The sequence below is a fragment of the Polypterus senegalus genome, chromosome 4 (genome assembly GCF_016835505.1).
Source record: "Polypterus senegalus isolate Bchr_013 chromosome 4, ASM1683550v1, whole genome shotgun sequence".
Lineage (NCBI taxonomy): Eukaryota > Metazoa > Chordata > Cladistia > Polypteriformes > Polypteridae > Polypterus > Polypterus senegalus.
Window position 1 is genome coordinate 20,772,052 of NC_053157.1, and position 13,553 is coordinate 20,785,604.

Consider the following 13,553-nt stretch of genomic DNA (forward strand, 5'->3'; position numbering starts at 1 on the left):
AATGGTACGCCGTCTGTGAACATCTCACTTGTATTCTTGCAAACATTTCCCATCTTTGAAGGCGACTCAGGTTGGTTAGCATTTAGTGAACCAACATCGCTTGGAGTGATACGTGAAAGGCTCCATTTTAAATCAGACCAAACTGACCAATCGGATTGCTTGGAGGGACAGGACACACACTCAGACAGACACACACAGACATTAGCATTTTATTATATAGTTGATAAATGCATAAAAACTGTGTCATCCTCGGTGATTCTTAATGCATATAACCGATTGATCCTTACACATCCTTTCTTTATTCAAATGAACTCCTGCTTAGAACATGAATTGTTTTTTGTTCTTATTTTTGCACAGCAGGTTCTTTGCCCTTGTGACTTGTAAGACGGTCTAACTGCAATTTCACTTTAGCCATTAGAAATCTCATGCAGTTTTCCAGAAACGTCCATGCGTGAGCCACATTATTTGATTTTAAACATTTATGTTATTTTCCTGCACCTGTGTATTTGTTTTTTAGCTATTATTTATGACAAGCTAAATACATTTTTATTATGAATATTTAGGTACTGTAAAGAGGAGACAATCAAAGAGTTTGTCAAAGAGTTGGGGTACCACCCTTGTTACCCCCGTTTAATTGCAAAGAGTTGCAGATGTGTCATGTCAGGTGAGAGCTGATTCAAAAGAACGGATTCAAAATGGCCGAACTTCCAATCATGTGGGTTCCAGGCAGGAAGGGGTGGGTCCGGTGGGTTAGAAAACAACTGGCTATCTTCCATTCTGGAGAGGGAGGAAGAGAGAAGGCATTAAAAGACAGCGCCAGCCCCTGGTTTGGTGGGTATCTACCATCACCAGAGCCCTTAAGCTGCCTCTCATATACACGCCCCTGATGCTACAGTAGGTAATAGAATAAATGTAAAAATATTTGATGCTTGTTATCTCTTGCCTTACGCATAGTCTCAGCATTCCTCATACATCTTTCTTCATGTGTGTCAGCACCTCTTGCCTGGCACTTCCTCACTCGATTACATTCCCGCCAAGCCTGCTTCCCAGACTCTCTGATTTTGAGGCTCTTTGCTCACCTCCTGTCCGCTATTTGACTTCCACCAATGGTACGCGGTCTGTGAACATCTCACTTGTATTCTTGCAAACATTTCCCGTCTTTGACGGCGACTCAGGTTCGTTAGCATTTAGTGACCCAATGAGTGATACGTGAAAGGCTCCATTTTAAATCAGACCAGAGCCAAACTGACCAATCAGATTACTCGGAGGGTCCGGACACACACTCACACAGACACAGATATTAGCGTTTTATTATATAGTAGATAAAGGCATAACCACTATGCTATGGTCCCATTTTTGATGTCATCAAGATCATTTGGCTTTCATTTAGCAAGATGCAGATAGTCATGTTGAACCGTATTTTACTAAAACACAAAGACAAGACAGTTTAAAATGTACTGGATTTATTTATTTTTTTTTTGTCAATGTCAAGCAATTTCTACATAGAGAACACATTCATATGAGTTAACGCATGACTAAAATGTAGAAGACAGACGTAAAGGTTTCTTAATAGACAACACATTGTACTTGATCACTTATGAAAACAAAGGGGGTTTTCATTGTATTTGTATATAAAAGGGGGATTTGTTTGGGTCCTACAAATTATAAAGATGTTTTCCCTTCGGAGCTAACTCTCAAACACATTGCTGCACACTAACAGGTGATTTATCACACAGCTCATGTAGCTGCTATTTACAAGAGGCGACTAGAAAATTATAGATCACAGAGACATGATAGTAGAAAGCCGTGAGGCAGTGAGGAAAACCGTTCTATGTAAAAGGAAATATAAAAAAGTCCATTTCAGATTGCCGTGAGCATTTTCACCCTCTCTCAGAAAATTGTTATGTTACGAATTAAAATACAAAATATATATATATTTTTTAAAATTCGGCAATCATTTGTTTGCTTGAATTTGAGACCCTAAACAAATGAAGCAATATTGAAATAAATCACCCTAAGAATACCTGGAATCAAACAGGCATCAAGAAATAAAATGCATAGACTACACTCAGCAAATCGAGAGAGGGAGGGAGGAAGGAAGGGCAACTCTAAAGAAATATATAATATAATGTGCTAGTGACATTTCCAAAAAAGTCAGCAAGGATTAAGTTGTTGATATTTCAAAGAAAACACTGAAATCGAAAAAATAAAAAATAATTTTTGTTTTGGTGGAAATGAATTGTGAGGTGTCTTAAAGGCTGCAAATACAGTAAATGGAAAACACGACATTGTGTGATTAAACTAAAATATCAGTAAAGGAACTGTTAACCGATAATGAAACAATTTTCTGCTCCATGATTTAATCTGTAAATTAGAACTAATTTAAATCAGTGCACAGGATATCCTCAGTTTAAAAAGTCGACAGGCATCTTATGCTATCTGCAAATATAGCGGCCAAAAAACAAAAAATATTAGCAATTTATTAGGTTAGCCATTGAATTCTCTGAGGGACTTGTCATTCCAGCCTTTATTTGTAACCGTTTATATCGTCTCGAAACCCTGACAGATAGCACAGAATGGAGATCTGAAACATTCTTTCTCTTGTGTCAAGCAATCTGCAGCCACAATGGGAATAATTATATGATTTTGTTCCACTTCTTGCCAGTGTATTCCTTCAAGGCACAAAAACAAGATTAAACACTGGACACAACTCTCATGTTAAAAATTCTCCAGATTAAAAGTCGGTCAAGACCTTTTTCTTTTCCCCCTCCTTGTTTTAAGCCAAAAGAAAAAAGGAAAAAAAAAAATCAATTGCATATACACGGTACAAATCAAATGAATTTTTATCATGGTGGCACAAAACTCCCTGCAGCTAAAGATAAACGATTTCACTTGGTGTTTTCCGTGGTTAAACTATGAGCCTTTACAGAATTTCCTTGTCTTGTCTCACACTTTGGGGTCTAGTAATGAAAAAAAAAAAAAACGCTTCCAGATTTTTCATCAATAAAAAGAACATAAGATCAATCGTTAAATCAAATCAAAGAATCTATTTCTCACTTTATTGTTTCCACATGAGGGCACTGCGCCCAGGGTTAAGACTTTTGGTTTATTCCAGCTAAACAGATTAGAAATGTAAATAGTATGCAGACAGAAAAGAAAGGGTTGTACAGTAAAGAGCATACTAAGTGCATTGGTTTCCCTTAAATTACAAGCTACAGGCAACGTCTACACTTCCCCGACCCACATCACTGTATTGCCCTTCAAGACATCCGTTATTTCACAGTTTAGCTTGCTTAGCTGGCCGTCAAGGATGAAGACGGATTCTCGTGAAGGCGTCATCAGATACTGACCAAAAAGCCCACTGCTCATGATCATGCGGTTCTTTTCATCCCAGGGCCATTCGCTTCCTTTAATGGGTTCCTTCAGACTTTTGACCATCTTGACTTTGCCGGTAGATAACTCCACATACAGTACGTCTGTCTGCAGACCTGAACTAGCAAACACATTGTACTCGTGGGCCTCTGTGAACGAGCGTTGGAATGCCACATCGGAGATGTGCAGATTAGTATGGATGTCAAAGGCGTTTTGAATCTCTCCTCGGATGGTAATCGACTGAACTCTCATGAGGCCTTTCTGGTCATCAATGCTGACAAGGTAGTGTCCGTCAGGGGACACGTGTGGAGTGCCAGTGACATCATTATTGTAGCCGATCACAGTGTCGGTAACACTGTCTACAATGAGCTGAGGTTTGATGGCATCGGTCGTGTCGGGCCAGCAGTTAATAAAGTAATACCCTCCCAGGTGGGTGTACGCTAATGATTTTGGTACACAATTGTAGTCTTTCAGGCTTATCTTCTTCACATAGGATGTAGTCTCAAGGTCAATTTTGTGGAGCGCCTGTTCATCTTTGTGAAGAATGAATCCAAACCTAAACAAGAAAAGAAAAGTTTCAGTAAGTGAAAAATAATATCATTCAACACCAGCCCTGAAAGCTCAGTAGCAGTGAACAAGTGGGCTAAGCATTTCATGGGCATGAAGTTATGCAGGAGTAAATATATTGTGACGTTTCTGAACTCTTCTGGGAACCCCCACCAACAGGATGACACGCCGAAGTGTGTCCTGAAGCGCGATTGCCCAGTGATGAAGACTTTGCCAAAGATGATGACCTCATTGACCTGAGGACAAAGGAAATGTTATGAAATGAATTCAACTCAAAGAGTCTTGGAGATTACTGGTGTGCATTGAGACAAGCCTACCTCCGTCTGGTGAAGCGAGCCATGAGTGCTCTGATTTCCTTTGCTAGTACATACATGTATGAATCAGGGTTTTCATCACATTTCTATTGTAAGGCTTCTAAACTGTTTTGGGACCCCCCATTGGGACGACACACCGAAGAGCGTCCTGATCGCTGCGTCTGTGAAAGACAGCCTATCAGTTGCCGGGGCAAACACAGCCTCCCAGCGCTGTAGCAGCTCGCAGCAACAGCAAATCCAAGCCGATAACGTTCGCACTGTAAGTGCCTGTCGCCAATGGGTGATGCAAGGAACAGGATCAGTTGGCCACTAACCTGGCCATGACCCTGCCTGACTGCTGTGTCTCTGTGGCAGATCCCGCTACAATAAATAACCATGCTGTTTCTGTTTCAAGCTGAATAAAGCTGGCTTTGCTAAAGTACTGAGACTCAGCCTCGTGTTTTGGGGTGCAAGACAGGGACTCACACGTCACAATATCTTATTGGTAGGAAATACATTTACATTTACTCACGTAGCAGATGCTTTTATCCAAAGCGACTAACAAATAAGGTCCACATAAGCAGATAAAGATCAATCTGAGGACAATTTTGAAACAAGTGTACAGGACGAGCTTCTAAAATGGATCACCATAAGTGAAGAGCTTCAAACCAAACAGAACACAAGATTAGTGCATCTTTCATGAGTTACAAGAATCTATCAAAGAGTTATCAATTTGAAAGATATTCACAAAAGAAGAGAGTCATCAGACGTGTCTTAACACACTGACATTTATTACCTGGATGTGGCATATACAGTAGGTCTATGTATATATGATAAATAATGACGAAACTGTAAAGAAATGATCAGAAAGAAACAGTTTTATTATCAACAGTAATTCTGTCAAAAATGTAACGAAACTGTTAATTACTTAATTTTGACCAACATCATGACTTAGGGCTTGTTTATACTTCATGTTCAGAACACATACGTGCACTCATCAATGCTGTCACACGTTTCCAGCGTTTATTTGATGTGTCCTCTGAAATTAACGTGATGCATGTGCGAACTGCAGTACCAGCAAAAAGCCGGGGGCGAAGTGTGATCAAAGTCAGAATGTGACGTCAGAGTTGCTGTTTACTATCTACATGTGACAGAGAGGCGCTTTGAGGATCCTCCAGGATCGATGTGCCTGCTTCGATGTTGGATGAATGGTTCGATTGATGTGGTGAAGCAAAATGCCGACATACAAATGCATTCGTGGTGCTTTTATATTCAAGTATCGCATATTCCCCAATGTAATGACACGATACATTTTAAAATTCTCACATACCATCTCCTGTGCTGTCTTTTTTTTTTTTTTTTTTGCACCCTCACAGCAGCATCAGAATGTATGGAACTATATTTGAGCCACAGAGAAAAATATTAAAGACATGGTGAAAAGATGTATTTTGTGATTAAAGTGGAAATTTCGTCTTTAATCTCGAAATGTCCATTTTAACTTCGTGGTTTATTTTATCATTAAAGTAGACCACTGTAAACGTTATCTGAAAACTGACCTAGTTGTTAATCTCCATCGAGCTTCTGGGGTTTACTCTTGACCTGACAGCAGCAGCAAGCAGCTATAGATCACCACACAGAACACATTACATTTATGATATACCAACTCTCTGCACATTTAGAATCCTTAAATTTATACTTGATTTCACTTTCATGATGAAATTAATTAAACTATGTATATTACATTTTACAGGTAAATTATTAACTTCATTTAAATAATGAATACTGTTAACAATTGCACATATAACGGCGACATGGTGGCATCGAAGTAGCGCTGCTGTTTCACAGGGAGTCACGTCGCTGGTGTTCCCTGCTTGGAGTTTGCATGTTTTCATGGTGAGTTTCCACAGTGTGCTCCAGTTTCCTTCCAAAGATATGCAGATTTGGGGATTTGGTGATGCTAAAATGACACCTGTAACTGTCAGTGCTAATATTCACCTTGCGATGAGCTGATGCCGGTTCAGGGATTATTTCTGCCTTGTGCTCATGCTGTATTGATGGATTTAATCATTAAACATCCATCCTTTTCGGAGATAAAATGGCAAGGTATCCTCGGAATTTAATGGATGTTTCAGGCAATTCACAACACAGCGAAGCCAAACCTGTTCTCACCATGATGATATCTAGCACTGCCACCTGGTGGAATCTTCTAGATTTACAAAGTATGTGCGCAAGTATAAACAGTATAGGGTGGTCCAAATCTAATTATGCAATTTTCATTAAGCTATAACTTATTAAGTTTATTACAAAGAAAATCACCCGAAAAATCCCGGACCATTGAGAAGTGTGCCAACTGACGACATGAAGAATTGTCTTTGCGCTGAACTGGAATCGTCCCCACATAAATCAAAGTCATCCAGACGATCTGGATCTGCATAATTAGATCTGGACCACCCTGCACAATGCTTGCATAGCAGTAGCGTTCGCTGGAACACACGTCACGTCGCGTGAAGTTTAAACCTGGCCTAAAAGTCTCCTTTTGATTGAGAGTCTTAGAAGCATGGCACCTCATAAAGTGCAAGCTTAAAAGTACATGTGCCCCAAATATGACATGTTTCTTTGCACTGTCCATGCTTTTTCCACACAACATGTAATGGGCTAGAATTCAGTATTCTAAAGAAAAGGCATTTCTGTATGTTGCTTAGTGTAATGGGCTATAAACCAGTGTTTTAAAGAAATGGCAGAATTTCTGGAAAATTCTGCTACAGGTTATTGCTGATGGCGATTTACAGGATATAAATATTTACCTGTCTTGCTAAAGAGTCACCTGCTTTGAATAGTCAGACTGCTTTGATTTAGTATCTCACCTACGCACAATGTGGGGATACAGAACTGTCTGCTCCCTTTGAAAATTGGATTCTAATCAAGTACTCAAAGTAAATGTGTTTACACTATTTGTTATGCAGAGGAAATTGGCTTGCACCATTGTTTTCACTGATTGCCATGTTGATCTAGGCAGAAATTGAAGCATATATATATATTTCTGGGAAAAGGAGAATAAAAAAGAGAGAGAACAGAGAAGTATAGTCTGAGACTCGGGACTGCTGCCTGTTTCTTTTATGTTTTACACCATATCGCTGTGGCTAAACCCTGTAGCAAGAGTGGCTTGTACCTGGCCCAGATTCCCCTAGGCCTGTGATCGGTAACAAACACATCTGATAGTTGGTGACTCTTTGCACTCAGTAGGTGACAGAATGCCCAAGTACTGCTGCCCTGACAGTTATGACAAGTTGGACGCCTTGTGATAAAGCCACTGTCATTACCATCAATATATTCCGCTTACAATAAATTTAATGGTTTCAAAACTTCAGCAGCTTTATGCCTTTTATCGTGACGACATAACTACAGTCTATCTATTTATAGTACTATTTTCCGCCAGCTTTTGCCACCACAGCTTTTGGCTATCCACTAGATGGCAGCAATGTAGTAGATAACTGATATGCGGCAATAAAGCTCTCCAGCAAGTGGGTTGCACCTACAATGGCTGTATACTGAAATACGAGTTCTCTCATGTATCACGATTTGACAGGCTTAATGAGATATGACTTAACTTATACTTCATGTTGAAAGTGTTAAACACATTGAGGAAGTCAGCATAGTTGATTATTCACTTCAGGAAAAAGCCCACCCTGACCAACTCTCCCTTGTCTGGAAGACACATTCTCCAAACATTGTGTCTTCTCACCCTTCTTAGTGATTTTTCAATCTATTGCCATCTGGGAAAAGATACTACAGCATCAGAGCCAGATCTGAATGGAAATTGGATGTTGAATGGATGGGCTAGCTGGGATAACAAGGAAGTCTGCCTTTGCCATTTTGAACTGGAGATAGTGTTCCTTTACCCAGGGTGAGATATCAGTGAGACAAGCTGAGATTGTAGCTGAGACCGTATGGTTCTGTGGATGGAAAGACAGGTACAGTTGAAAATCATTGGCATAGCAATGATATGAGAATTTATAGGACTGGATGACGGGGACAAGTCAGGGGGCATATAGAGAGAAGAGGATAGGAACCAGCATTGACCCCTGATGCTAACCCTCTGCTTGCCTGATGCAACTTAGACATCTCTCCTTTCCAAGACACATGGAAGGGTATGCCCAGTGATAAGATTCAAACCATCTGAGAGCATTCCCAGGGATACCTAGACAAGGAGGATCTAATAGCTAACTATGTCAAAGTTGGAAGAGAAATCAAAGAAGGATGAGGATAGATGACATGATGGTAGCCCTAGCCAGCTATAACATGTTAACAACAGCCAGCAAAACTGTCTAGGTTAAATACATAAAATGATACATAATATAATCTAACATATAATACATAACCTAACAGAAAATTCTCCATCCTGCTTAATGTAGTAGAAAAATAGTCCTGGACGGGGCAGCTGTCCTTTGGAGGACTCACATTCATGTGAGGTCAATTTAGAATCTCCAATGAACCTGAAAAGAATGCTGGCCTACACCGGAGCACAATCCAAAAAACAAAAAACAGACCACGTAAACTCCGTACATTGTGATCCACAGAGTGGCAGGCCGAACTTCAGTGCCTCAGTGGTGTCCTGTTGTGGGAAATAGAAAATAAAAGGTTGCTCGTTGTTTAAAATTGGGTTGACTCTTTCTCTGCTAAGCCTATATTCTCTCCTGGGCCAAGGTAAATCCACATGGAAAACAAAGTTCGGAAAAGATTAATAGACAGTGGTGAAAAGCTAAGGAATTGTTAACACCTGGTCAAGGCTATACAGCCAAAATGTTGTGTCTTTAAACTTCTTTCCTTTTCTAAAAAATAAAAATAACTTCTAACCTTTATTTCCATTATACCATTTCTATATAATATACATTTACATTTGCTGCATATGAACAGATAACATTGCTTAAGATCAGCCACTTAGAGCAGATTTGTTATTTACCACGGGCTCACTGTGAAACCTAAAATTATCTTTTGTTTTTTTTTTTTTTGTTCTTTCCTTTTCATAAAAGTGAGATTTATGCAACAGAAATATCTTGATTACAGTGTGTTAGTTAATTAAAACATAAATTGTTCTGCATAATAGTCTCTGTGACAATAATATGATGAATATAATGAGTCACAAATGCCATAAACATTCCTGCTGGAACAGTGGCCACCTCTAATCAGGTTATCATTCCTGGAACGGTAGTAAATGAAACATCACTTGGGGGAAAATAATCTGTTGCCACAGTCCAACAACCATATGAATAAACAGTTCTCAGTCTTTGGGGCTGACAGTCCAAGGTATCACGGCCTGAATTATTTCTTCTGGCTACTCATTATAAGAAAGGTTTCTAGACTCGACAATGTGGTGTTGTTACATTTCCAAAAGAAATGGCAACATGATCATCATCATCATCATCAAGAGCATCATAATTGCTGTCTCTATTAAAAATTTAATACATTGTAATGTATCGCTGTCTGCATTACCCAAATCAAAATTAAAGTCAATAGGAAAATCTAGGAAGGCATAGTGCTGCTGCTGTAGCACTGCTGCCTTTTAACAAGGATCCCGGTGTTCACATCCTGGGTCCTCCCTGTGTGGCGTTTGCAGGTTCTTTTTGCTCGGGTGTCCTCACACACTCCCAAGACATGCAGGTTAGCAAGACTGGTGATGACAAATTCGTCTCTGATATGTGTCTGTGTGTTCACCCTGTGCTGGACTGGCACTCTGTGCAGGGATTGTTCCTGCCTTGTGCCATATGCTTGCTAGGATAACTTCAAGTTTCTCTGCAAATCTGTTCAAGATAAAGCAGGTTTGAATGATGGATTTATGGCTTTTGTAATCTACTTGAGCATTGGGGTTATAAAAACATGAAATTTTATATTTTTCTGTCCACTGGAGAACAGTGTAGATTATGGTCCTTGAACTGGTACTCTTAAGCAGATGCTGAATTAGGCCATCCATCTTTCTAAACATGCTTATCCAGAGCAGAGTCGTAGGGAAGCTGGAGCGTATCCCAGCAAACGATGGTCACAGGGAAGGAACAAACTTTGGAGAAGACACCACTCCATTGCAGGGTGTGCTGAGTTATGCCAAATAAAAACACAGAAGGACTAATATACTATTTATACACAATGTACATTTTGTTACTAACCCTTACCTATTCTGCTTGGTGCCACGGCCCACCTGCCAAGTTGTTTTGCCTGCTTAAGGTAAAGTCATCTCTGATGGAGGATTGCAGGAATTGTTGGGTCAAAGCATCCCTTCATCAGATTGGATGGCCCAGCGCTGACTCAGCTGTGGACTGGCCAATAGGAGGAGGCAGCTTGATGGCCGAGGTCTCCAGGACTCTGAACAAATCTAAATCGTATTATGTAATATCATCTGCTGTTGAATTCTGCTCTGTACTTGTAATATTTCTATTGCACTATTGTTACATTCTCATATACAAAGTATAGGGAAAGTATTGTAAACATCCAAAAATTCAGACCTCGAGATTTTGATGAATCTCGATGTTTTAAACCTCCCTGAGTCTGATTTACTTTCTCGTAGGGAAAATATTGTAATCGCCCAAAAATATTATTTCAAGATTTTGATGAATCTCAACATTTTAGACCTCCTTGAGTCCAAAAAAACATTTTTGGAATCATGTCTGTGTGTGTGTGTGTGTGTGTGTGTGTATATGTAAACCCAATAACCTGAGTTTGCTTTCACTTAGGTCAACCAAATTTTGCATACAAGTATCAAGTACAAAACGTAGATTTCTTTCAACTTTTGAGCTCTTTACGCTAACCAGAAATGGTACTTTGTTATTCATGCAGCTGCAGAGTCCAATTTATTCAGCTTTACTTTTATAATAATTGTTCAATATATTATTAATTTGATTTAATTTGTTGTTAATGATTGTTTATTGTTCTGCGGTTTACAACCCATATATGAGTATACAAGAAAGTCTAGGGGAGGCCACTCCTGATTTTATTGTACTGAGGATTACTTGTGTTCTCTTCTGTGTATTGTTTTTTATGTACCCCCTTTTTTTGACACCCACTGTATGCCCAGCCTACCTAGAAAGAGGTCTCTTTTTGAATTACCTTTCCCAAGGTTTCTTCCATTTTTTCCCTACAAGGGTTTCTTTGGGAGTCTTTCCTTGTCTTCTTAGATTTTGAGCTATACAAAAATAAATTGTATTGTATAGTACTGTACTGTATAGGGTGGTACAGAACTAATTATGCAATTTTCATTAAGCTATAACTTATTAAATTTATTACATAGAAAATCACCCGAAAAATCCCGGACCATCGAGAAGTGTGCGAACTGACGACATCGTCTTCGCACCAAACTGGAATCGTCCCTGCATAAATCAAAGTCATCCAGACGATCTGGATCTGCATAATTAGATCTGACCACCCGGTATTGTATTCACTCACAAAGTAACACAAAAACAATTAGTCAGGTCTCCAGCAGTCTAGATAAAGAAACCCACATCATCAATTGGAGAACAAGAAAGTTACACATGGAAGGTATGACATCCAGGAGTCTAATCAAGGTCCAAGTATTGCATGGTGGAAACCCTAAACTTTACAACTTGTCAGAAGAAGGAGCCTGAGGTGCCTCGAAAGCTTGCATATTGGAGATCTTTTTATTATATAAGAAGATTGTAATGTAAAGTAAAGTAAGTGTACATCAACATTCAAACAAGTTGTCTTTAACTCTACTGGAGAAAAAAATCTGATTCTGGCAAAGGTAATATTCTGGACGAAGCTGTTGATTTTCCTGCTAGTTTTCATTTCTTCTCTCGCCACAAGGTCTTAGGTTCCGGGTAATGATGTAATTGAAGGTACAAGTAAGAAAATGTGGTTTCTTCATGGGGTGAAAGTGAAATGATTATTAAAGTAAATGTCATACATACAGGAATAGTACAGCAACAGTTAGTGCTGATCTGCAAAGTTCACCAAAGGGCTTTTTGCCATGAATTTGCTGGGTTTGATGGTGACCATATTCATAGAATTTTACCTTGAAAATTTTCTGTGCAGTTATATTAATTTTACTTTTTTTTGTGCCCCATGATGCGTTCTAAGGCCAGTATAACATCACACTGCCTTAGCAGCCAATGTTGGATGGCAATGTCCCTATCTCAGGGTCCCCGACTCCAGTCCTGATGGACCACAGTGGCTGCAGGTTTTCATTATAACCCTTTTTTAAATTAGTGACCTGTTTTTGCTGCTAATTAACTTCTTTCGAATTCACTTTCATTGACTTGTTTTTTAAGATTTGTTCCCCTGAATTTCTTCATTTCTTTCCTAAAACGGCACTGAAACAGAAATGAAATATGAAGTGAATTAGCCAACAGAAGACCAATTAAGTCAGGACCTCAAACTCCAACCATTTTCACTCCCACCAGTTGCTCAATTAGGTTCTTGTCATTAATTAAATCTGTTCTTTAATTCCATGGCTTGTTGCTTCTCTCATTGTGCAATAGCAGACATTTCTGAAATTGTTGATTTTCTCTTTTCTAAGAGCAATGTTCAAATATTTTGGAGTCCTGAACAAATCAACATTCCTGAGACCTTCACCTGTGTTTATTTTCAGATATTTCATGATGAAAACAGTTTGCTGGTCCTGTTTTGGTTCATTTTGTATCTCTTTATTGTTTGGTTGCTAATTAAGGGGTCTTCAAGAGCAAGTCAATTAAAATTAATTCAAAAAAGTTAATTTGCAGCAAAAACAGGTCATTGATTAAGAAAAGGGTTAGAATGAAAACCTGCACCCACTGGGGCCCTCCAGGACCGGAGTTGGGAACCCCTGCCTTATCTGATCTGCAGTACTTGCCTGATTTCTGCCATGTGTGTGCAGAACTTTCACACATGTGTACTGTAAGAGTACCCCACCTCACACTTTAAGGTACTGCCCAATCTGCTCTGCTCAAGTGTGAATATGCATGCATAAATGATGTCACTAACCAGTTACTACTTCAGCTGGATTTGCACTCTGCATGCATTTAAAAAAAACAACTCAATGTGTTTTAATATGGGGGTGGGTACAATAGCTGATCATACTGAAAATATTATGAAAATACTTTATTGTTCTTCGGGGATTCACTGAATGTTGTCCCTTCATTGTTAGATTAAGCATGTTAATCTCCTTGCTATGTAGCACAGATCAGGTAGTGATAGGGACAGGCCCATGAGTATATAAAACTGTTTCCTTGCATCACAAAGTCTTTGGCTGTCAGTCTTAGTGATAAGAGCTCAGAAGCTGTAGAGGGAGATAAAGAACTCGGAGTATTGTGGACTCAGAGTATACTTTTATCTCGGAGA

The 13,553-nt window shown here is 39.3% G+C and overlaps 1 protein-coding gene across 2 annotated transcripts in view; it reads right to left on the reverse strand.

Annotated features, from left to right (window-relative positions):
* Nucleotides 1-1,446: 1,446 nt before the first annotated feature.
* The window catches only part of fstl5 (follistatin-like 5), a 1,124,912-nt gene continuing 1,112,805 nt past the window's right edge, over nt 1,447-13,553 (reverse strand). For both annotated transcript variants that reach the window (XM_039750328.1, XM_039750329.1), the window contains one exon: nt 1,447-3,928. In XM_039750328.1, coding sequence (XP_039606262.1) covers nt 3,226-3,928 — 703 coding nt within the window. In that variant the 3' untranslated portion in view covers nt 1,447-3,225. The remainder of the gene's footprint in view (nt 3,929-13,553) is intronic.